The 25,633-nt window shown below is 45.6% G+C and overlaps 1 protein-coding gene across 1 annotated transcript; it reads left to right on the top strand.

Moving 5' to 3' along the window:
* Positions 1-4,189: 4,189 nt before the first annotated feature.
* On the top strand, positions 4,190-25,633 carry Vps33a (VPS33A core subunit of CORVET and HOPS complexes). Its single transcript, XM_051176647.1, has 13 exons — positions 4,190-4,311; positions 5,588-5,653; positions 6,061-6,188; positions 7,475-7,661; positions 10,077-10,193; positions 11,428-11,602; positions 15,380-15,576; positions 19,093-19,219; positions 20,533-20,600; positions 21,826-21,963; positions 23,512-23,649; positions 24,437-24,605; positions 25,132-25,633. The coding sequence occupies exons 1-13, from the start codon at positions 4,210-4,212 to the stop codon at positions 25,311-25,313; spliced, it is 1,794 nt and encodes a 597-aa protein (XP_051032604.1). The 5' UTR covers positions 4,190-4,209; the 3' UTR covers positions 25,314-25,633.

The following is a 25,633-nucleotide window of genomic DNA, read 5'->3' as shown; positions in this document are numbered from 1 at the left end:
ACTTCACAAACAAGATATGTGAAGCAGTATTAAAATCTGAGTCTTGGGGATTATTTGTTATGTTTTTTCTTCAAGTAAGAAAGCACAACTTTGATTCCAGTACTAAGGAGGCAGAGGCAGGTGGATCTCTGTGAGTTTGAGGCCAGCCTGGTCTATAAGAGCTAGTTCCAGGACAGCCAGGGCTACTCAGAGAAACTATGTTTTGGGGGTTGGGGGATGGGGAGAGCCCTTTAAATCTAAAAGGTAATCCCTTGCTGCCTCTACCACTAAGCGGCAACAATAGTTTCAAAAATAGCTCTTTCCACTTCAATAAAACAACTTGATAAACACCTGTAAGAAATTGGTGTGTCCAGCTAGACCCTTTGGAGGCAGAGACAGAAGGGTCAGTCCTTGGATACATAGCAACTTGGAGGCCAGCCAGAACTACATCAGACTGTTTAAAAAGAAGAGAAATAAACCTGCTATGTCCTAAGTGTTAGGCCTTGGAAGCATTGTTGGAGTTGCTTATAAGAATGTCAGCAATGAGCCAGGCGATGATGGCACATGCCTTTAATCCTAGGACTTGGGAGGCAGAGGCAGACAGAACTTTGAGTTTGAGGCCAGCCTGGTCTACTGAGTGAGAAACCCTGACTCCACAAACAACAACAAAAATGTCAGCAGGAGCTGGATATGTGGTTCACTGTTACAGTGCATGCCCACCATACACAAAGACTGGATTCAATCCTTAACACCACATACAAATACACACAAATGCCAAAGGCAGCTTCCTTCGTTCATTGATTTGAACACTGTTTGGGAACGGTATGGCTTGCTTGGGAATGATGATGCCATTCACTGAAACAAGGAAAAGATACAGAACCGGGTATGGTGGCAAGTGCCTAATCCCTGCTTTGGGAAGGTGGAGGCAGGAGGATCAAAAGTTCAAGGTCTTCCTTGGCCAGTTAGCAAGTTCAAGGCTAGCCTGGGATACATGAGAGAGAACCTGTCTGGAAAGGACAGAACCTGGGGAGATAGCTCAGTCAGGACATGGGTTTGATCCCAGAATCCACAAAGCTGAGCCTGGTAGCTGGCACACACTTGTGCTTCTTGTACAGAGGAGGCAGATAGGCAGGTCCCTAGGCACTAGCTGACCAGCTGGCCTAACCTACTTGGCAAGTTTCAAGTCAGTGGAAGAATTTTACAAAAGTAGATGGCCCCTTAGGAACGACAGCTGAGGTTGTCCTCTGTACTGGGCATGTACCTGCACTTGAGTGTGTAAATACCAGGAGCTAGCAGGCCTTGATCTCTGTAAGTTACCACTGTTAACCAGAAGATAGGATGCTACACATTCAGGTGATGTCATGGATTTGGGGAATTGGGGAGAGACAGGTGGAGAGATGTTACCCTGACTGAGGCTGATAGATTGACATGAGTTCAAGGCCAGCTTGGCCTCTGTGATGAGATTCTGTCTCAAGATGGGGGTGGGGTGTACAAAGATTGAAAATGCTTCCAACCCAACAGGGGAAGAGTGTCCTAGAAGACCGCAAACCTCTTGGAAGGATCCTGGGCTTCCAAGTGACTTCATGAAACACCACCAACCAATTCTGTTCACACCAGAACATGAGAGAGAAAATCAAAAGAAGTCATGTGTGGTATACATCTGTCACCCCAGTACTTGGGAGGGAAAAGTTCGAGGTCATCCTCAGCTACACAGTCAGTTAAACACCAGCCTGGATTATATGAGGCCCTGCTAGAAGTTGGAAAAAAAATAACATTTTTTTGAGACAGGGTTTCTTTTGTGAATTATTCAAAAATTAAATGTCTTGGGTAACCCACTGCTTTATCATAGCATATTAGGTGGATCTGACAGGGTGTTGGATGGGAGCAGATATTCTACACTCAATATCGTAAAAGGGAATTGCTAGCTTAGTGCACACTACTAACAGCTTGCTTGCTTTAACTCTACAGATGGCATTGGAAGAACACAGTGTCAACACTGGCTGACTTAGCTTAGGCATCCAGATGTTGAGAGGTAATGTGGTGGACCTCCTAACCAGAGGGATGACACTGAGCTCCCAAACAGTTGACAGCCCTATGCACTTCCTCCGCCCCCTACTGTAGTGAGATAATCCTTCTGTAGCACTGACCACGCCCATTGGGGGGTGGAGCGATGGGCGGAGGTGACCTGAGGAAGGAGGTCGGAGGGGGCCAGGAAGGCGCTCTCTTTCTGGCGTGACTCGGACAGGAGAGGATCGGGTTGAATTTCCTGGTGTTCATCTGTCTAGGTTGTAAGTTATTTCTCCCTGAATAAACATCTATTCGGCCTATTTGTTTATCCTGATCCTTATTTACCGCAATACCCTACCACCAATGGGCCTTCTCAGATCCATTGCTATAAAGATGGCTTAGTGGTTAGTTAACAGCATTTGCTACTATTTCCAGAGAACTGGTGTTGGTTTCCCAGCACCCAGGTGAGAATTCACAACTGCCTGTGAGTTCAGTTCCTGGGGATCTGAAGCCTCTGTGGGTACCTGCACTCACATACACACATCCACATATAACTTTTAAAAATTAAAATTTTGGTTTTTGAGCCAGGGTTTCTCTGTGTAACAACCCTAGCTGTCCTGGAACTCACTCTGTAGTCAAGGCTAGCTTCAAACAGATCCACCTGCCTCTGCCTCAGAGTGCTGGGATTAAAGGTTCGCACCACCATGTGCAGTCCTTGACTTTGAGAGAAGGCTCAGGTTGGGCTTGGTCTTGCTATGTAGATCAGATAGGTCAGGATTTACTACCCTTTCCTCTGCCTCCCAAGTGCTGGGATTATAGGCACATGCCATTCTGTCTTCTGATTGGTAACCCACAACCTTTATAAACTCTCAAATGCTAGGATAGCTACTGTACCAGTTGACTATATGATACCTCCCCAAACAGTGGTTTCAAAAACACCATGTTAAATTAAGTAATACCTTGCAACAGAAAATTCTCAATTTATTAGTATTAATTGGATGTGACTGGGCGATTGTGAGGGTTGGAGAGCTGTCATAGCTGTCAAGAGCATTTGCTGCTCTTGTAGAGCCTCTGGGTTTGACAAAACACTCATCACATGGAGCAAGCCCGTGGGGGTCAGAAGAAATGGGCATTAGTCTGAACTGGGGTTGCAGATATTTGTGAGTTGTCACATGGGTGCTGGAAAGCCAGTCTGGCTGTCTGGAAGAGCAGCAAGTGCTCTTGATCACTAAGCCATTTCTCTATTTTTTAAGTGTTTGCCTGAAGGTATATATAAACTCTGTGTGCCCACAGTGTCCTTGTAGGCTAGAAAAGGGCATTGTATCCCCTGGAATGGAGTTGAGGATGGCTATGAGCCACACACCTGGTCCTCTGGAAAAGCAGCAAGTGCTCTCTACTGCCCCGATGATTCTTCAGCCCGTTTACTGTTTGTTTACTTGGAGACAGGGTTTCACTGTGTAGCCCTAGTTGTCCTGGAACCAGCTTTGTTAACCAGAATGACCTCGAATTTACAGAGGTCTGCCTGCACTGAGGTTAACCCGCTTTTAACACTAGGCTGGGTGTAGTAATACCCACTTTGTAGTCTGGCCTCAATCAACATTTGACACTAGTATTTTAGCCACTAAGACATGTGTGGTGTCTTTTAAACGGGACAAATAACATCTAATTATTTTGTTTTGTTTTTTGAGACAGTAGCTGTGTTTTTTATTTGTTTTGGTTGGCTGAAGAGACAGCCCTGGGGTCTGGGAACCAAACTCTTATATTTTTGGTTGTGAGTCTAGTCTTTAATGGCTAAGCCATCTCTCCAGCCCAGCTGTGTTCTTAAAATGCACTTTTCAAAGACATTGGTGGCGCACTCCTTTAATCCCAGCACTCAGAAGGCAGAGGCAGGCCATCTCCGTGAATTCCAGCACAGCTGGTTTACAGAGCGAGCTCCAGGACAGCCAGGGCTGTTACAGGAGAACTCGGGTCTGGAGACAGACAGACAGACACACAGACACACAGACAGACACACACACACACACACACACCCATCCCAAACTCGCATTTTTCAGTGCCCACCATTCCCAGACGGAGGAGGGTTGGGGAACACTCCAAGACCTCCCGCGTAGCCAAGCCTTGGAATCTTCCTTCCCTGACAAGTATACGTCAGTGAGTCCGGTCACGTGGACGTGCACTCACGTGACCGCGGCGGCGCCTGGGAAACGCCGGTGGCCAGGCAAGATGGCCGCGCACCTGTCGTACGGGCGAGTGAATCTGAATGTGCTGCGCGAGGCGGTGCGCCGCGAGCTGCGCGAGTTTCTGGACAAGTGCGCTGGGAGCAAGGTGAGGGACGAGTCGTGCTCGGCGCCACCCTGCCCGGCCTGGCACGGCGGTGCGAGGCGTCGGGGGCGACCGGGCCGCTGCTCTGTGACAGCCGAGTACACCCCGGTCCCCAGCCCCGAGCTCTCCCGCCTGCGGGAACGTCGTCCCCTCCAGTCTGGAAGCACCCACGCCCACAGCTCCCTCCACACACGTTGTGAGAGAGGATGGGGGGCCCTTGAAACTTTAACTTGGTCTCTAACACGGGTCGTTTTGCCCATTACACGGAGGCGGGCTAGATCGGGGACTTTATAGAATTTCCTTCCCCTTTTTTCCCTCATTGTTGGAGTCTCCCTGTGCAGCCCTGGCTGGCCTCGAACTCACCGAGATCCACTTGCCTCTGCCCCAGAGTGCTGGAATTAAAGGCGTGTGCACGGCTCTTCATTTATTTTTGAGTCGATTCTGGGCAGCATAGACTGTGCCTGGTTGTGCAACCCAGGTTACTCTCCAACTCCTCATTCTCTTGCCTCAGCCTACTAAGTTGTGGCATTACAGACACGAGCCATCATTTGCCTAGCTGTGATGTTCTTTGAAGCAGTATTCTTTCTCTATTCTGAAGTTTAGGAATCATCCCCCAGTACTCTCTAGGGATCTGTCAGTACTAATCTGAAGAGATAAATAAATCGGAGGCGCTTAAAGAACCAGTTTTGGGGGGGGGGGGAATGGGCCCTAAGTAAGATGGTTGCTTGCTGCCACTGAGTCAAGAAGGCAGATTAAATCACAGGGGCTCAGATTAGACCACAAAGGATGCTGAAATCAGATATAATACATGTATGGACACCAGTATTATGACTGTGGTAGTATATTATAGCTTTACTAAGTGGAACCAGGGATTTCTGACCCCAGTGTATCACATCTGCCTCTCATGAAAATTTTATTTTGAGCCTTAGGCTATGAATGTGATCAGAACCTATAAAAATATTAACTCCAGATTTTAGGAAAATATTTCTTGGTAGCTGGAGAGGATGAAGAGGGAACGCTTTTCTTACAGAGGAGCCAGTTCAGTTCCCAGCATCTACAGTGGGCAACTGATAACTCAATCCAGGGGGATGTGACTCTTCTGGCCTCTAAAGGCAACTGCACATACAAGCGCACATAATTACAATAAAATGGGGGTAAGGCCCAGGGGAAAATAAACTTTCAAAAATATATTCGTACTGTGTATAACTGCCATTTTCTGTTGCTATTGTTGGGCCTCCTGAGAATATCTGCAGTAAGGTGCATTTCTCCTCTCTTACAGGCAATTGTGTGGGATGAGTACTTAACAGGACCATTTGGACTGATTGCCCAGTATTCCCTACTAAAGGTAATGTGGCATATGGGATTTGTTCAGGAATTAATAATTAATTGAACTCAGTATTGGTAATGGGAGTTTTACATATCTTCCTGGATGATCACTTACAAAGCTATTTGATCTGTATAAACACTGAGATCAATACATGTCGAACATTCTTCATAGAGGGTGCAGCTCAGTGGTTGTGTACTTGCCTAGCATGCACGAGGCCCTGGCTGGAATTAATGTCTGGTGTCACAGAGAAGAAACAGAAACAAAAATCACTTTGTCAACAGCACTGTCTTGTGGGACTGTGTCCTGGGCATGCAGAAACAATGTCTTTATCTTGAGGCTTGGTCCTCTACATGACTGAATTATTTATAAATCTGAAGATAATAGAGGTCAGGGTTCTTACTAACCTTTCGTGCCTGCTTCCCTAGGAACATGAAGTGGAAAAAATGTTCACACTTAAAGGAAATCGTTTGCCGGCAGCCGATGTCAAGAACATCATATTTTTGGTCAGACCCAGGCTAGAATTGATGGATATAATTGCTGAGAATGTGCTCAGGTACTTCAGAGCTTTGTGTTTCAAAGCAAGTTGGGCTTTAAGAGTTCTTTTTTTTAAACCTATTTATTTATTCATTTTAGAGGCTGTGTGTGTGTGTCATGGTGTCTGTGTGGAGGTCTGAAGACAACTGGTAGGAATGGGTTCCCTTCTTCCGCAGAGGTCCCAGGGACTGAACTTGGGTTATCAGGTTTAACGGCGGGCAATTGAACTTTTCCTGCCTACAAGTTGTTTTTATAGTGGTTTTAATGTTCTGAGTACCTTGACCTTGCAGCACCCTCTTGCCAGAGTGTTGGAAGGTCATCTTTTGGAAGAGTAGGACCAGATGTGGAAGAATATTAAGGGAGGGGGGGAGGTTTGTGAGAGTGCTCTTAGGAGTCTGAGGGAAATAACTTCCCTCAGGATAGCTAGAAGTTCAAGCCTGTATCAGCAGAGAGAACCCTGCCTTAAATAACACAGCAACAAAAACCTCTAATGGTCATTTTTTTTCTCAAAATGCCAGATGTGTGCTTGAATTTCATCAGCGAAAAAAGTAAGAAGTGATTAAAGTTTAATGTTGAAACCAATCTGTGGAGGAAGCTTTCGGCACAGGCTGTGCTCTGTGGTGCAGTTGATTGATGCAGCCCCTGAAAACCGTGGCTGCATATGGGCTAATTTTAGAAGTCCACAAACAAGGAGAAGAGAAGGGGGGGGGGTCTCACTTGATAGAAGACTTTGTGTTTAACTGGTTTTCAACAAAACACAGACATCCTGTTGTGAGATCTGGGGTTTTTAGTTTTCTCTCTCTCTCTGTCTCTATCTCTCTCTCTCTCTGTCTGTGTGTGTGTGTGTGTGTGTGTGTGTGTGGTGTGGTGTGTAGGTTACTGTGGATCCCTTGGAGCTGGAGTTACAGGCACTTGTGAATCATGTGATATGTGTGCTGGAATCAGAGTTTGATTAACAGTTCAGGCAATGTATTTTTTAAAAAAGATATACTTACTTTTATTTTATGTGTATATTTGCCTGCACATATACTGTGCACATGCCTGGTGTCTGTGGAGGTCAGAAGAGGGCGCTGGATACCTTGGAACTAGAATTGTAGATAGTTGTCAATTGCCACATGGGTGCTGGGAACCAAACTGGTGTTCTCTGGAAGAGCAGCAAGTACTGTTAACCTCTCCAGCCCCTTCAGAATCTGTTCTTGTGTATTTAAGCAGTGTTTGTTTAGCACCTGCCAGCTAATGGGGGCAAAATAAGAAAACCTCTGACCCAAAGAGTGCATAAGCTAACAATGGTTACTTCCCTTGCAGTGAAGACAGACGGGGCCCTAACAGGGATTTCCATATTTTGTTTGTGCCACGCCGGAGCTTGCTGTGTGAACAACGGTTGAAGGACCTGGGTGTTTTGGGATCCTTTATCCATCGAGAGGAATACAGTTTGGATCTCATTCCATTTGATGGGGACCTCTTATCCATGGAATCAGAGGGTGCATTCAAAGTAAGGTTGACATTTCCTTAACATCAAACGTTTGTTTATATTCTGTAAAGGCAGGGTTTTTACCGTGTGGGCCTGGCTGGCCTTGAACTCACTTTATAGACCAGGCTGACCTGGAACTCGCCGAGATTGCACCTGCTCTGCCCCCTGAGTGCTGGGATTAAAGACTTTGATTTTTGTTGAGCTTATTACTGCAGTGCCATGCTAACCCTTCCATTTGCATCTGGTGAGGCCCGTCTCATGTTACTGATGTCCAATATGGTCTCTTTGGCAGATTGCCTGCTCATGTTTCTGCCTGTTTCCCCTCCCTCTCATTCTGTTCCTTTTTCTGTGTATGCGTGCATGTGTGTGCGGGCGTGTGTGTGCAGAAGAGGACACCCTGCGCCATCACTCTCCATCTTACTCCCCTCAGACAGGATCTCTTCCTGAACTGAAGGTGAGGCTGGTGGCCAGCAGGTTCAGACATCTGTGTCCACAGCTGTGGGTTACACAAGTGCCGGTTGGAGGATTTTCACACGTGGGTGGGGATTTGACCCCAGGTACTTAGGCTTAAACAGCAAGCAAGAGCTCTTAACTACTAAGCCTTCTCCAGACAGCTGCTCCCCACCCCCACCCTTTTAAAAGGTGGAGTCTGTGACCACCCCACTTGCCATCCTTCTCCTCAGCCTCCTAAGTGCCCAGAGTATGGCCCTGCTTGACTCCCATTGTTATTTTTGTTTGTTTTTGATATTTTGTTTAATGTTCACTGGTGGACACAATGCATTTGACTCAAATCCATTTTGCTATTTTAAGACAAGGTCTCATGTAGCCCAGGCTGACCTTGAACTCCTGATCCTCCTGCTTCCTAAATGCCGGAATTGCAGGTGTGTATAACTATACCTGGCTACCCCCCTTTTTTGTTTTTCAGGAATTTTGTTTTGTTTTCTGAGACAGGGTTTCTCTTTATAGCTCTGACTGTCCTGGAACTCCCTCTATAGACCAGGCTGGCCTCGATCCACCTGTCTCTGCCTCCCAAGTGCTGGAATGAAAGGTGTGGGCCACAGCACCTTCTGGGAATTCTTTATATAATACTTTAGTTTTATTTTCATCCACATGCTGTAGAACTCACTCCTTTATTGTGAAGATTTTTTATCCTTTGTTGTTTTTTTTTTTTGTTTTGTTTTGTTTTGTTTTTGTTGCTTCATTGCCTGCAAGTGTGGGTATATACCACAGGTGCTTCTGGTGTTCACAGAGGCCAGAAGAGTAGGTCAGAGTTATAAATGACTGGAAGCTGCCGTTTGGATGTCGGGAATTGAACCCAGGTCCTGCAGACAAGCAGCCAGTGATCTTCACTGCCGACCATCTCTCCAGCCCCAAAGTCACCCCCTTTAAATTCTTCAATTAAACACCTACAATCCCGGCATCTGGGAAGCTGTGACAGAAGGATTGAGAGGCTGAGGCCAGCTTGCTCACAATAGGGAGACTTCAAAAGAAACAAACAAAACCCACAATAATTAAAGCAGTAATTTGAAAGCTTTGTAAATAACTGGGCATGGTGGCACACACCCAGACCTCTTTGCGGAAGCCGCACTGAGCTCACCTCATTCTTTAAGTTCTTTTTCAGACAGGCTTTCTGCAGCCCTCACTCTTAGCACATACAGTATTCTGTCTGTATGTTCCCTGGGTTTTTGGACTGAAAGCTATGACTGAAGTTAATGCCAGCCCCAGTTATGATGGAGGTCACATAAATAAATAGTTCAGCACAGCTTGGCATTTCCTGGCTTCTGGAGAGATGTCTAGATCTTTGCATGCTTCTGTCTTTATTGTGTAGTGTATAAAATCTGAGATGGTGCTCACCCCACTGAATGTTCAGTGCTAGTATATAGTGTTAGTACCTTCACTTTAGTAACTAAAAGCTGATATATATATATATATATATATATATATATATATATATATATATATAAAGTCAGCCTAGTTAAAAAACAGACAAAAATAAAACCTATAGGGCTTCTGTTGTGTGGGTAAGTTTGGCACCTAAAATATGAGCTTCTAAATATTAATGTGTAGTAGCATTTATCCTAAAATGTCCTTGTAGCTTGAAATGCCACAGGAGTGACCTGTTTATGCATAGCATCCCTCACTGACTATTCTGGGAGGAGAGGGCCCCAGCTGATCAGTGTTTCCAGTGAGAACCAATATAATCATCATTCAGGGTTAAATCTGTTGTTACTGAGAGTATAGCTCAGAAGTGAAACCATGTGCTTGAGGCCCTGGGTTTGATTCCCAGAACTACCAAAAACAAGGCCTGGGACTCCTGTCCCCCGCTCTTCCTCTGAGCCACCACCCCCAGCCACCACTGTTGATGTAAGTGGATGGTAATTTTACAACTGCCCAAAGTAAGTGATGGCCCACAGTAAGTGGTCTTTGTCTCCACAGGAGTGCTACCTGGAGGGCGACCAGACAAGCCTGTACCATGCAGCCAAGGGGCTGATGACCCTGCAGGCACTGTATGGGACCATCCCCCACATCTTCGGGAAAGGAGAGTGTGCTCGGGTGAGAACCCTCCGTTCTCTGCTTTTATCCAGGGTAGCGGTCAAAGGGAAACTCCAGAGATGCAGCCAGCCCTTGTCACTCTTGCGTTCATACATCACTCTCCAGTCAGTGCTTTCCCACCGGACATGTTAGCAGAGGTGACCAGGTGACAAGTGTCTCTTTCATAGCCCACTTAGCCTCAGGCTTCTCACACTTTTACACTCGTTGGGTGGTTTTGCTGTCTAAGTGCATCCTAAGTGTGGTGTGAGATGTGTAGTGTGACTTACGGTGAATGTCATGCATCAGATGATAAGGTCCTTCTGGGCCAGAGTCACAGAGCTCTTGGCCTTCCATCCTGCATGAATGACTCAATAACATACCATTAGGTGACAACACATACACAGGACGCAAGGTTTAGTATTGACCTGTTGACAAAGGCATGACCAGGGACTGGAGACTGGCTCAGTGGTTAAGGGCACTTCCTGCTCTTCCAGAGGAGCTGGTTCAGTTCTCAGCACTCACATCAGGCAACAGTCACCTGTACTTCCAGAGTCGGGGGATCCGATGCTCTCCTGTAACCAATGTGGGCACTGCACTCATATGCACAAAAGCCACACCCAGACACAAATAAACCCATAAGTAAAAATAACTAAGTTTTCTTTAAATTTACTTCATATGGGGCGGGATATTGCATCTTGTGAGTTTGTGTGTACCACTTGGGTGCAGGTACCCATGGAGGCCGGAGGGTGTCCTGAAGGATTCTTTGTAACTGGAGTTACACATGGTTGGGAGCCACCAAAGGTGGGGGCTGGGAACTCAACCCAAGTTTTCTGCAAGACCAGTAAGTGCTCTTAACCACTGAGCCATATCTCATGCCCTAAAAATAACTAAATCTATAACAAATAAATAAATAAAAGTAAAAGCTACGAACAGAGGCTCACAGGTCCCTGGGTTTCTGTCTGGAACAGCGGCTGCTTACCTCACCATTTCCAGGCACTATAGAATCGAGTGTCACTGGGTCTGATCCCATGTCTGACTGAGGCCCAGGGGCCACTCTAGGCTCCAAGTTGGGAGGGTGGTTAAGCACAGGTGCTTGTCTGTAGCTGTTTATTTTGTTATCAGTCTGGCCCTAGGAGCTTTTCTCCCCCCACCTTTCTTTTGTTTTTAAACTTTTGATTATTGTTTTGTTTGAAGCAGAATCTTAACCTCTGCTAGATCCCAGGAGGTTTCATTTGACCCGATGTTTTGTCTCCAGCAAGTGGCCAATATGATGGTCAGGATGAAGAGGGAGTTTACGGGAAGCCAAAACTCAGTGTTCCCCATGTTCGATAACCTCCTGCTGCTTGATCGCAATGTGGATCTATTAACGCCGCTCGCCACCCAGCTCACATACGAAGGACTCATTGATGAGATTTACGGCATTCAGAACAGTAAGTGAAGTGATGTTAACTCTCACTGGTCACTGGTAGGATCAAAGCCCCCTCCCCTCTCGTGCAGAGCTGCCGCTTTAGGGTTTGCTCTCAAGCATTGTTTGAATGTAAAGGTCCAGGGTTCTAATTTCCTTCTCCCTCGCCTCCCCTACCTCGTGTTCTAAAATAGTATAGCCCGGGCTAACATGAAGTTTACTGCGTAGTCCAGGCCGGCCTTTCCCTCCCTAGTGTTGTGATTATACTAAGGTGTGAATTATCACAACTAAAGATTCATTTTCTAATGATGGTTTGAAAGTAGAGACTAATAAAAATATTTTTTTTTTCTTGAAGCAAGTTGGAAGCATATAAACTATTCTTGAGCTGGGTGGCGGTGGTACACATCTTTAGTCCCAGCACTCGGGAGGCAGAGACAAATGAATCTCTGAGTTTGAGGTCAGCCTGGTCTACAGAACCAGGGCTACACAGGGAAACCCTGTGTCAAAAAACAAAAACAAACAAAAATTTTAAAAAGCTATTAGTTCTTGGCCTGCAAAGATCCCAGGAATGTATGTCACTTGAGGGAACATCATTCCAGAAACAATGAGGGAGGTGTGTGTGAAACTTTGTGGTACCATTTATTTTCCAGGCTGTTCTAAGTAGTTGAGAACATTATACAACATTGCAGAGCCATAAAAGTCACAAATGTGGACCATGAGAAACTATACGGCCGATTTATTCTCGTTATAAACTGCGTTCATATTTGTGTCTGTGTCGTTGATATACAGTGAACAAGTAACCAGATAAGAACACGCAGGACAGGGAAGTGGTAAAAGGGGAGAGAGGCTTCCATGGGGCTCTGTATCTTACTCTGCTATCATTTCTTTATTATTTATTTGTTTATTTTGAGCCCCAGTCTTACTGTGTGGCCCAGGCTAGCCTGGAATGCCTAGGCATCCACCTATCTCTACTTCCCAAGAACTGAGATTAAACATGTGTATCTTAAAAAAATATTCTTTGGGGCTGGAGAGATGGCTCAGTGGTTAAGAGTATTAACTGCTCTTCCCAGCACCCTTATGGCACCTCATGCCTGTCTGTAGCTACAGTTCCAGGGCTTCTGACACCCTCACAGAGACATATATGCAGGCAAAACACCAATGAACATAAAATAAAAATAAAGAAAAAAAAGATTTTTTTAAAATTCTTAATCTGTTCTCTGACAGTTTCATATATATATGTATATATTTTGGTCATACTTACCTTATTTAAAACTCTTTCCACATGTACTTATTCATTGTGTGTATGTGCATACACGTGTGCATGGGTACCTGCTGTACATGTATGGAGGTCAGAGGACAACTTTCAGGAATTGGTTGTCATTCCACCATGTGGGTGTTGGGCATTGAACTCAGGTCATTGGGCTTGGTGACAAGCACCTTTATTCACTGAGCCCTCTCACTGGCTCAGGGATTTTTATATTTTTGAGAGAAAGTTTTGCTCTGTAACCCAGACTGGACTTAAGCTCTGGTCTTCCTGGTTAAGTTCCCAAGTGCTGGGAGTTTAGGCTATAGATGGTCGCCACCATACCCAGCTTTAGACTGTAGATAGACAGCCACCATGGAACTCAGCATAAGGAATAGACGGTCACAATTGTACTCAGCCTTAGGCTATAGACAGTTGCCACCTTACTCAGCCCACAGGTTATTCAGAAAGTTCCCTTTGCATAGAAGGCAGAGAACAGCTTGAAAAAGAGCTGACTTGTCTTGTGAGCCTAAAGTTAGATGTCTTATTGTGCCCAAGTCAGGAAGATCCCCAAAGAGACCACTAGGGAGACAGACCCACTGATGCAAATGCATAAGGTTTATCCATCCATGACAGGGACCTCGTCTAGCTGGCTGACACAGCAGCCACCAGAAGAAGCCAGTTCCCTGTCTACTGTCAGGTTTTTAAAGGCAAAAATCACAGGATTACATCAGTAGGTACAGGTTGGTTTCTGATTGGTTGATATTTGGGGAACAATCAGGAATTTCTCAAAGTCATATTTTGGCCAGTTCTTCTCATTGGTCAGTGATGAGAGGGAACATTCTGTGGTTTCTATGGTGGTCTGTCATTCATAGATACCAATAGTTTTTAGAATTGTGTCCTGGAGACTACAGGGGAGGTTTTGGTCTACCCTGGAGTTTCTTTTGTGGCCAACAGTTCCCAGGAACCAAGTATCTAAGAGGCTAGGGGGTTCTGGAGTTTCTTTTGTTCAGTTTTGGCCCTAGGCTCCTGGAGGCCAGGGCATTTGAAGTTTCTTTGTGTCATGTGTTGAGTCAAAGGTCTACATGTCTTTTCTGTAGCCTGTCATGGCTGCTAAAGCAGGGGGCTGAGTGAGGGTCTGGTCTCTTTAGTTCCCTTTAGTATGGGAACTTAAGGCTTTGTCATATTTGTATGTGTGAATTATTAGAAGTGAAGCCTTTGAGTTTAGTTTACCATTTCAGTCTGAGCACACTGCTGACTCATGGGCTGATCAGATGTTCCTTGCCCTGGCTGTCCCTGCTCTACGTGAGCCAAAGCTAGCCCTGGGTTGATGGTGGAGAATAGGAGAGCTTGTGGGTTTGGAAGGAGGGGTCAAGTTTAGATGGAGGCTCAGAAAAGGAGCAAGTGGTGTGGTCCATGCTGGGAGTTGGGGGCAGCCAGCTTACCGGGAGTTGATCGCAGATGGTGAAATCCTCAGCAGCTGCTCAGGAGAGGCGCGGTCACGAGGTGAAAGTCTTGGAAGGCCAGCTAGTTTGTGCTTAACAAGTGATTAGGCCAGAGGTTACAGCATGTTTTGTTTGGTTGGTGTTGGCCAACATACTTGATTCTGTTAGCGAGCGTTTCAGTGTCTTGTGAGGAATTCTTAATAGTCTCGATTCATGCCATGTCTTTAAAAATCCTCTGTGTTCTGGCAGTCCCTAGACCTCATTCCCACCCAGCAGCCAGTATCCACGGGAGATGGCCCCTTTAGACAAGGTCTGTTCTGACCCTTACCATGGATGGACACACACACACACACACACACACAGGCATGCACGCACACACTTCTGTCTGTCATGACCTGGCCTCTAATGACAATCTGGAGCTGTGTATAGTTAACGTTGTAGAGTCTAGAGACTAGGAAGCAGGGTGTGGAGCTGCTTGTTCCTTTAGGGTGAGGAAGTCTAGAAATGGCAGCTGCAGCCTTAAAGCTATGCAGTAAATGACTGAATTATTAACTGTAAAATGGCCAAAGTGGCAAATTTTGTATTCCATACTTTTTATTGTGAGAAAGAGTGTGCCACTGAGGGGACAGGAGGTGGACAGCTGAGGATGGAGACGAAGAGGCATTTCCATAAAAGACTTAAGAGTTGCCAGATCCTTAGGAATATGGTTGTTTTAAACTTGTTCCCTAAAATGGATCTTCCCCTCATTCTTAATTGGCAGAAGCGTTCATTCCAAGATGCTGGACCATAGGTGGGTATCAGAACAAGGGGTAGGTCTCCACAAAGCATATCCAAGAGGCAGCAGGAGAGATTGCAAGTGTCAGGCAGTTGTATCATTTTACATTCTATAATCATGTATAGAATGAACCTTCTATGGTCAGTCAGAACTTTCTGTCCTCAGATTCCATATGTAGGATTTTGTTTTTGTCTTTTTTTTAGATGGGGTTTCTCTGTGTAGCTTTGGAGCCTGTCCTTGAACTTGATCTGTAGACCAGGCTGACTTCAAAGTCATAGAGATTTGCCTACCTCTGTATCCCCAGTGCTGGGATTAAAGGCGTGTTCCCTCCAACTTCAGGTTATGTGAAGTTACCGCCAGAGAAATTTGCACCCAAGAAGCAGGGTGGTGGTGGTGGAAAGGACCTTCCCACGGAGGCGAAGAAGCTTCAGCTGAACTCTGCGGAGGAGCTTTACGCTGAGATCCGAGACAAGAACTTCAACGCTGTGGGCTCTGTGCTCAGCAAGAAAGCGAAGATCATCTCCGCAGCCTTTGAGGTGAGGCAAGCCTTGGCCGCCACCCCACCCCTGGGAGTGCAGAGGGAACAGTGGGCCTGGTCATAGCAGGAGTGTTTGCAGCTCAGACTTCTTTTTGCCTGAGATGTTCTGTCTGTAAGACAGGTACACACCAAACTAACAAAGCATAAGGAAATTTATTTGACAGGCTCATAATTTTACCAACTATTGAAGACAGAAGCAAATTTGCATGATAGGAGGTGACTGTGCTTGCTGACTCCTATGTAAACATTGAATCTTGGCTGAATATTTGATACTCGGACATAGGGCATCTTCAGTGGTTTAAGAGTAGATTGGCTGGGTGGTGGTGGCATAAGCCTTTAAGCCCAACACTCGGGAGGCAGAGGCAGATGGTCTCTGAGTTTAGGGCCAGCCTGGTCTACAAAAGGAGTTCTAGGATAGCCAGGGCTACACAGAGAAGCCCTGTCTCACCAAAAAACAAACAAACAAACAAACAAAAAAGTGGATTGATACTTTGTTTTATAATTGTGAGTGCTGACACTGCCCCTTCCCATATAATCTACAGTAAAGAATGGCAGCAGTGTGTTTAGGGCTATTTCAGAGATACTTGGAACCGGGCATGCTCACACACCACTTTAATCTCAGCACTTGATAGGCAGAGGCAGATGGAGCTCTGGCCAACCAGGGCTACAAGTGAAACCCTGTCTGGAAAAAAAGTGGGAGGGGGAACAGAGAGGAAGAAAAGAGAAATCATTGGAAATTGAAGGTTCTCCCCGTTCGGGGTGTGTGTGTGAGAGAGAGGGAGGGAGAGAGAGAGAGGGAGGGAGAGGGAGAGAATTCGCACAGGTGCACACACGTTTGCCAACTCATGCATGTTTGCCAACGTGTGCATATGGAAGCTAGAAATCATCCCACCCTCAGAGTGGGATACTTCTTAGGAAGTATTCACTTTGTTTTTTGTTGTTATTGTTGGCTTTTGTTTTTTTTGGGGGGGGGGAGTCAGGACAGGGTGTTTTTTTTTTTTTTTTTTTTTTTTTTTTTTTTTGTGTAGCTCTGCCTGTCTAGAACTCCATCTGTAGACCAGGCTGGCCTCAAACTCACAGAGATCTGCCTGCCTCCTCCTCCCTAGTGCTGGGATTAAAGGTGTACACTGCCATGTTATAGAGTTTCCCTAAACCAGTGGCTAGGGCTTCTTATTGGCTAGCTCTGTCTTAATTTTTTTTTTTTTTTTTCTTTTTGAGACAGTTGTTTTGCTTTGGAGCCTGTCCTGGAACTCTCTCTGTAGACCAGGCTGGCCTTGAACTCACAGAGATCTGCCTGCCTCTGCCTCCTGAGTGCTGGGATTAAAGGCATGCACCACCAACGCCAAGCCTGCTCTGTCTTAATTATTAACGCATTTCTATCATTCTGTGTATTGCCACAAGACTGTGGCTTACCCAGTAATGCCCTGGCATGTTGTTACTCCTTCAGCAGCATCTCTACTCTGCCAGGGCCTGCCTACCTTTCCCAGAATTCTCCTCGTCTCCTAGCCTCACCCATCTTCCTGCCTCATTGGCTGAACAGTGTTTTATTCATCAATCAATAGGAGAACCATTTCCATCACCGCCATACTCAGCTAAGCATTTTCAAAATTATATATAAAATTTGTCTCATTATGTACACTATGTAGCCCTGGCCTGGAACTGTTATAGGAAAATAGTAAATTTTTTGTAATTAAACAATTATATTTCTATGAGAGCAAAAATCTTTCACATGGTGAAGACACTGCAGTTCATAGTACGAAGTAGCACTGAGTGTGAGCCTCAGTGTTTGGGCAGCATTTGAGGCTGCAGTGGCGTGAGGACACACGCCCATAAAGGCTCCGTGTTTGTTCAGGGCCAAGGCTTCAGTGAGTACTGCCAGAAATGTGTTCCAGTTCATTGGTGGACAACTCGTGTTCAGACGCTGACTTTTGTGACCCCCATGTTCATTTACCCAGCTTTGTGTGGACTGTGACCACAGCTTAGGAGCTGGGCTGAGACTGGGGAGGCGGCTCAGCCGTGGAGGGCTGTTCTTGCAGAGGACCCGAGTTCAATTCCCAGCACTCAGCACATCTGAGGCCCCCTTCCGGCCTTCTCCAGTACCTGAACTCACATGGACATATCCACACATAGACAAACACACATGCACACGTGTACACATGCACATAATTAAAAATAAGTCTTTTATTTTTAAGAAACTGGGCTATAGCACACCTGTCTCACTCTAATAGCTGCAGATTCAAGAGAACCTAAGGGTTTCTCTCGTTAAAATCTATTTGTTTCTTCATTCATTCATTCATTCATTTCTTTTTCTAGTACTAGGGATTTAACCCAGGGCCTTGGTCCTGCTGGACACTGCTGTACCCTGGAGCTGCATCACCAGCCTAGGCTTTCCTCATTTTAAAACTTTTCTCAGGCCTCTAACAGCAGCGCTGTGGTAAGGGTTCCTCTTTTTAGGGCACGAGAGAGCACAGGTGTGTTCATAAACGAGTTCCCACCTTCGGTTCTATCCTTCCCTCCTCCCTAGAGGATGCCAGCTGAACTAGACATGGACATGGAGTATGCAGCTCGAGGAGAGCACATGAGGTCTGGCCAGGGTGGCAGGGAGCCCCCATGTGTGATAAATGATAATGAGATTGGAATCCCCAGCCGCCCACAGCTTCATTACCACTTCCCTGCCTCCTTTGATCGTTAACCAGTTTGTTCTTGTTGAGCTGGTTTCGAAATGTGAAGATTGGGTAGACTTACAAAATGACTGTTTAGACTCTGGAGACAGAAACCAGGAGAGTTTTTGAAAACTGCTTTTTGTTTTTGTTGTCGTTTTTCTGGTTTTGGGTATTACCTTTCTTAGGGATTCTACCTGTAGATTAGCTCCATATTCCTGTATGTAGTTTTGGATGACACTAACACATTCTTGTTGGGGCTGGACAGATGGCTCAGTGGTTAAGAGCACTGGCTGCTCTTCCAGAGGATCTGGGTTGGATTCCCAGCACCCACATGACAGCTCACAACTATCTGTAATTCCAGTTCCAGGCACCCAAAACCCATGGCAAAACACCAGTGCACATAAAATAAAAATAAAAAAAATAAGAGCATTCCTATCAATAGTTGACGTTTACTGTGTTTGTGAGCTACATTGACTATTGAGATCTAATGCTAGAAATTTCTGTTAAATAGAAATTTTTTTTGCTGTTTGTTTTTGAATTCTGGAATGGTCTCATGGCAAAAGGTGACCTTGAACTTCTGATCCTTCTGTCTTTCAAATCCTGGGATTATAAATCAGTTCTGGCATGCCTGACCTAGACATTTTCTGCTGTTTGTTGCTCCTTCTATGTAGAATTTGAGGTTTTTTTTTTTTTTAAGTGGGGGGGGCGTACGTGCCTGTGCGAGCACGTGCCCTGTAGGTCCTCGGATGGAGCTGCACCATGTCACTGCACTTACCTTTCCTATGACTTTGGAGGTTTGACTTGGTTTGCGTTTCCGCTTTCCTGCTGCAGTCTGTTGTGCTCTGTTGCAGGAGAGGCACAATGCCAAGACAGTGGGGGAGATTAAGCAGTTCGTTTCCCAGCTGCCCCACATGCAGGCTGCCAGGGGCTCTCTCGCCAACCACACCTCAATTGCGGAGTTAATCAAAGACGTCACCAGTAAGTACCCTAGGCTGTGGGTCTTCCCATCTGACACTGGCTTGTGTATACATTGTCTGGCATCCTGGTTGTCGGCACCTTGGTCCTTCTTTGGGAAGGCTAAGCTGTGTTTTGTGTATTTATTGTTATTTTAGGGCTAGGGATGAAACCAGGGTTTTTTAATGTGAAGCAAGTGCTTGACCACTGAGCCACATCGTGCACATGTCACAGAAGTGTGTGACTTTGTTTAGGTAGGGTCTCATGTAGCCCAGGTTGGCGTTAAACTTGATATATAGCCAGGTCTGGCATGACCGCCTGCACCTCTCTGGGATGGGATGACAAGTTTGACCACTTTACCGGACTAAGTATACGACTGTTAATAGTTAGGAATGTTTGTCCCGGCTGCAGTTACCGTTTTTTGCTGCTCTTGCTGTGGCCCCAGTTCAGGTCCCTCCACAGCTGGTGGCTCCCAGCTTCCTATAACTCTACCCAGGGATCCCACTGATCTCCGAGGGCACATACATTCACATGCACATACCCATGGACAGACACGCTCAGGCACACATATATCTCTAAAACATGATTTTTTAATCATGAAGTAAAACATGACCTCTGAGGGCAGGTGCACTCACATGCACATACCCAGAAGATTACTCCATAATATGAAGCATTTAATGTTTTTCCCATGATGTTTTCCTATGTGAAGGATTATTTAATTAGAACAGTATGAAGTTCTAGGGTTGTGCTGGGACTCTAGCTTTGGTCCCCTTAAGAACAGTACCCATAATCCTAGCACTTGAAAGACTGAGGCAGGAAGACCATAAATTCAAGGACAGCTTGAGCTACATTGTGAGACTCTCAGACAAGGAGGAAAAGAACCTGTAGCTGTTAGTAGCTTGCTTACCTGCCCTGGTGGCATGTGCTGTAACACCAGCACTGGGCCATCACAGGCAGGAGGATCCTAAGGCCATTTTCAGTTTATAATGAGTTCAGGACCAGCCTGGGCAACATTACACCTTCCCTCAAAAACTAACTAAACCAGTGACATGCGCCTTTAATCCCAGCTGTCAGAGGCAGCGAGTCAGTTGACAGGAAGCTTGTCCTGGGGACCTGAGTGCCCAGCTGACACTGAGTTGAGACTCCTGCCCAGTCCTGACCTGTGCATCTGGAGCAAAGGACCTCAAAGGAGCCATATGCAAGTGTAAGGCTCAGTGCTCCAGTTTCCTGGTTACCTCTGCCTCATTTGCTAACCCTGCTTATGACCAGAAGCATAGCCCTTAAACCAGCTGACACTGTGCAGTTTCTAAGTCAAAAATTTGCTGATTACATTTTAGCTTCTGAAGACTTCTTTGATAAGTTAACAGTGGAGCAAGAGTTCATGTCCGGGATAGACACTGACAAGGTATGTGGGAACCTGTTCTCCCCCAGAGCTGGGAGTCCATCGCCTAAGATAAGCGGTCCATTGTGCTGTTGTCTATGTTGTTATTGTTTGAGACTGAAACTCACCCAAGTAGCCCTGGCTGGACTGGAACTTGATATGTAGACCAGGCTAGCCTGCAACTCAGATCCTCTTGCCTCTGCCTCCTGAGTGCTCAGACTGAAGGTGAGCACCACACACACATACACACATACATACACACACACACCAACCAGCTGGGCATGGTGGCTCATACTTGTAATGCTAGCTCTTGAGAGAGATGGAGGCATTTAAGGCCAGCTTTGGCTACATAGCATGTTTGAGGCCAACAGGGTTACAGGAGACCCTATCTCAAAACAATAACAACAAACCCAGGTTAACTTTTTAAAAATTTTGTCATGTAATTCTTTAAATATTCATCATTATTAAAATTAATTAATTGTTCAATTTACAAAGGTTCCTATTTCTTAAAAGTATTCTTATCACTTCATACTAGGTAAATTGTTTTTTGTTTTGTTTTGTTTTTCTTAGATAGACCAAGTCTTATAAACCCCAAACATTTGGCAGCCACTAAGTTGTTTGTCCATGAAGTAGATATGTCTGAGCAGGTGATTTGATTGGCCAGTGATGTCCTCACCACCTCATGCTGGTGTTTATGTGGTGGCCATCAGGTTGGGGGCAGAGGGATGAGGGGAGATGTCTTCAGCAGGTGTTAGGAAGTAAGGAAACAGCCCTCCTCCCTCGTGTATGCCGAGAGCAGTGGTCCTCAACCTTCCTAATGCTGCTGCTCTTCAATACAGCTCCTCATGAGGTGACCCCAACCATAACATCATTTTCTTGCCACTTCATAACTGCAATCATGCTACTTTTACTGTTGTGGATTGTAAACTTCTGATATGCAGATGGTCTTGGGTGACCCCTGTGAAAGTCTCAACCCACAGATTAAGAATCACTGACTTAGTTGAATAGAGAAGATGTCAAGTTATTTTAGGTCCTTGGACCAGTTAGTCTGTTTGGGTTTTTTGTTTGTTTGTTTGTTTTTCAAGACAGGGTTTCTCTGTGACTTTGGAAGCTGTCCTGGAACTAGCTCTTCTAAACCAGATCAGCCTCGAACTCACAGAGATCCACCTGCCTTTGCCTCCCGTGGCTGGGACTAAAGGCATGCACCACCACCACCTGGCTCGTTAGTCTGTTTATGCTTCATTCCTAGGTCAACAATTATATCGAGGACTGTATTGCCCAGAAGCATCCGCTCATCAAGGTGTTGAGACTGGTTTGCCTTCAGTCTGTGTGCAATAGTGGGCTCAAGCAGAAGGTTCTGGACTACTACAAAAGGGAAATTCTCCAGGTAGAAAACTAAAGATGTTTATTTGCTGAGAAGGAAAGTGTCTTTTAATGATATAACTTTAGTGTATCGTGAACATGATCTTGTTTTGTTTTTAGAACCTGTTGTTTGCTTTTGCTTGTGGGGCAGGGTGGGGGGGCAGGGTGAGAGGGGCAACTTCAGGGTCTGCTGCTACTTCTCTGTGGCTCACCAGGCAGGGTAGCAGGTGCTTCACCCTCTGAGCCTTCCCACAAGCCCTGTCTATCATTGTCTTTTTATTCTACATTTTAAAATTATGTTTATGCATTTAATTATATAGCATGCTTATGTGTGTTTGCACATGTGTATTTTGCATGCATATATGCCATGGCATTCCTGTGGAGGACAGAGGACGACAGAGGTAGAGCTCTTTCCTTCCACCATATGGACCCATGATCAAACTCAGGTCATCAGGCTTGACGGCAGGCACCCTTATCTGATAAGGCATCTCGCTAGCCTCTGTAAAAAATAGTTTTATTGCATTCTTTGATTGATTTGCATATATGTGTATGTCTATGGGCCCATGTATGGGACAAATTTTTGATTGTTCCTTAACAGGCTTAGCTTGTTAGACTTTATAGGAGGGGGACACCCACTGCTATTAAAAATAACAATAATAATAATAGTGTTTGCCATAGCCTGGCAGCATGCCGTACACATGCACTTGTGAGGCAGAGGCCACCAAGGCTGTGCCTTGAGACCCTGTCTGGAAAAAAACCAATTCTGCCATTTGAATGTCTCAGGCAGTATTTATTTTCTATTACCAATTAGTGCTCAATATATTATTAGTTGTTGTGGATTTTGTTTTCCTCTTTCTTTAGTTATACAAGTGACAGAAATTCTCATGAGATTCCGGTAATGCAAGAATACTTGGAGCAAACAGACTGTTCCCCAGCCCTGCTTCGATTCCCTTCCTCTCCCCCGGTCAGTGCAGGCCAGCAGTCTGGTTTGCTTCCTTCCTACTCCTGTTTTTTTTCTTTGCACACGGGATGTTTTTGGACACAGGCTTGGAGGCAGTATTGCTTCAGGATTAGCATAGCTGAATGCGGCAGTTTGCTGGTAGCTGATGATTGCAAAGCACCATAGGTGCTTCACAGGGTTAGCCATTACTTGTCTCTTAAAAACCAGAAATGCAATTCTGTGTGCAATATTTTACCATTAACTTCTTTTGTTCTTAAGTGTGTCTAGAGGTCTTACCAGTGTGCACATATGGTTTTTTGGAGCTAAGTATATACTGTATGTAGATATTTCTTTAATTTTCAGGTTGGGTCATAAATGATGACTTTAAAGTAAAAATCTTAAATCATTCATGAGACAAAGAGCAGGATTAATATTGGTGGGCAAGAGTCTGAGCGTCTCAGTGAGCGGGCTCTCTGAGTCCCTTACACTTACTTGCCATACTCAGCCCTGACTTTGCTAAAGAGCCCTGGGGTACAGAGCACATTGGTTTTTTTTTTTGGAGGACTCCTCTTTGGAAATCTGCAGAAGCCCTTTGCCTGACCTAACATCACTGCCTAATGCCTTCTCCTTCAGACCTATGGCTATGAGCACATACTGACCTTGAACAACCTGGAGAAGGCTGGCCTGCTAAAGGCTCAGACAGGAGGCAGAAACAATTACCCAACAATTCGAAAAACGTTACGGCTCTGGATGGATGATGTCAATGAACAAGTAAGATATGTTCCTGTGCTTGATTCTTGTAGTTCACTGTGATGGGATACACCCATAATCTCCACATCTGATCTGCTCCAACGTCTAGGTATCTCTTCACATTGACCTATTTAGTCATATGCGTGTGTGCGTGCATGTACAACTTCAAAGAGTTGGTTCTTTCCTTCTACCCTGTCAGTTTTGGGGCTTGAACTCTGGTTGCCAGACTTGGCAGCAAGTGCCCTTACTCTTAACTCTTTACTCTTTTCTAATCATCTCCCTGTGCTTCCGGAAAAGCAATGCATGTATGTGTTGTGTTCATCCCTGTCCAGAACAGACAGAATGCTGTCAGATTGGATAGCTTGAGATTAATAAAGATGTGAACAGAGTGGTCCAGCAAGAGGTGTTGCATCGTAGAACCCTCACCAACTGTTGCCACCTACAGTCCCAGGCTACAGACCATCATAGCTGGAAAATCACAGCAGCAGGTGCTTGAGGGAGCCAGGCATGTCACATCCAGTCAGGACAGAGAGGAGTGAACGTACCTGTGCTTGCCAGTGCTCACGTCACACTCTTCACACTTATTAGTTAAGAAGCCCTTCCCCTAATGTAATCACTCATGCTCAGAGGTCCATTCTGCAATTAGCAACCATCATACCACCTGAGGCCCAAAGGGCAGGTAACAGGAGTTATTAGAGAAACTTGTCATGGGAACCAGAGAGAACTGTGTGGCTGAGGGCTTCTGGTCTCCGTGTGTCATAGACCAGGGGTGGCTCTCAATCGATGTTTTTTCTTTAACTGTTGACAGAATCCCACAGACATATCCTATGTGTACAGTGGTTATGCCCCACTCAGTGTGCGACTCGCTCAACTCCTTTCCCGGCCGGGTTGGCGGAGCATCGAGGAAGTCCTCCGCATTCTCCCGGGGCCTCACTTTGAAGAACGGCAGCCGCTGCCCACCGGGCTGCAGAAGAAACGTGAGTTCATCTCCCATCCACAGTCTGTGCTGCTGTAGCTCGTGTTGTGCAGTTGCTTTGTAAAAGACATTTATGAAGTTCCTAAGAGGCAGTGGAGTCAGCAAGCCTGGAGCTGTGCTGTGCCCTTGGGATTAGCAGCTTTCAGTCTGCACTGAGACCCCCAGGACTCCGGTATTAAGATCAAAATTGGCATTCCAGGGTCTCAAATGAACCTGCTGTGCCAAGATGCACTTGACCTTTTTATACTTCTTGGTTTTTAAAATATATCTATGATTAGTGTGTGTGCACGTGTGTAGCATGTGTGCACACATCCGCCTAGAGAAGTCAGAGGCATCTTTTGAAGCTAGAGTTACAGGCCGTTGTGAGGTGCCTGATGTGGGTACTGGAAGATTAAACTCTTCCTCAGCAAAACAATACTCATTCTTAATTCTCTCTTCAGCCATTTTATAGACTTTTAAATGAAAGAAATTATTTCAAGAGGCAGCAGTAATAGATATTTTTGAATTGTGCAATGTTTGCATTTTAGGCCAACCAGGAGAAAACAGAGTCACGCTGATATTTTTCCTCGGGGGTGTCACCTTTGCTGAAATCGCTGCCCTGCGCTTTCTCTCCCAGTTGGAAGATGGAGGCACTGAGTATGTAATTGCAACCACTAAACTGATGAATGGAAGCAGCTGGATAGAGGCTCTCATGGAAAAGCCTTTCTAGGGTGTGGAGAGGAGACTGGACAAATCAGCTTGGAATGGGCTGTTCTGTGAACAAGTCACTGGAAGGATGTAAAGCCCAGCCACAAGCTCACATTGATGCTTCATCCTCCCTCCTGCTTATCTGTGTGCTCCCTAATCCTAAAGAAAGGAGGATCGCCTTGGGTAACACTGAGCTGGGTGTGGTGGCGCATGCCTATAACCCCCCACTTAAGAGAAAGACAGAGGCAGGAGGATTGCTGCAAGCTTGAGGCCAGCCTGGACTGAATAGTGAGTTTCAGACAGAAGCCTCCCTTACCAAAATAAAGGAGACTCTGATTTGGA

This window comes from Phodopus roborovskii, unplaced genomic scaffold, assembly GCF_943737965.1.
Source record: "Phodopus roborovskii unplaced genomic scaffold, PHOROB, whole genome shotgun sequence".
Lineage (NCBI taxonomy): Eukaryota > Metazoa > Chordata > Mammalia > Rodentia > Cricetidae > Phodopus > Phodopus roborovskii.
The sequence above is the reverse complement of the archived record's forward strand: the minus strand, read 5'-3'. Positions and strand labels throughout refer to the sequence as shown.

Excerpts from the sequence above, each read along its gene's own strand:
- Vps33a (XM_051176647.1), top strand. The coding sequence starts at position 4,210 with ATGGCCGCGCACCTGTCGTACGGGCGAGTGAATCTGAATGTGCTGCGC. Across the intron at positions 4,312-5,587 it reads ACAAGTGCGCTGGGAGCAAG|GCAATTGTGTGGGATGAGTA; the intron begins GTGAGGGACGAG and ends CCTCTCTTACAG. Across the intron at positions 23,650-24,436 it reads TGGATGATGTCAATGAACAA|AATCCCACAGACATATCCTA; the intron begins GTAAGATATGTT and ends AACTGTTGACAG.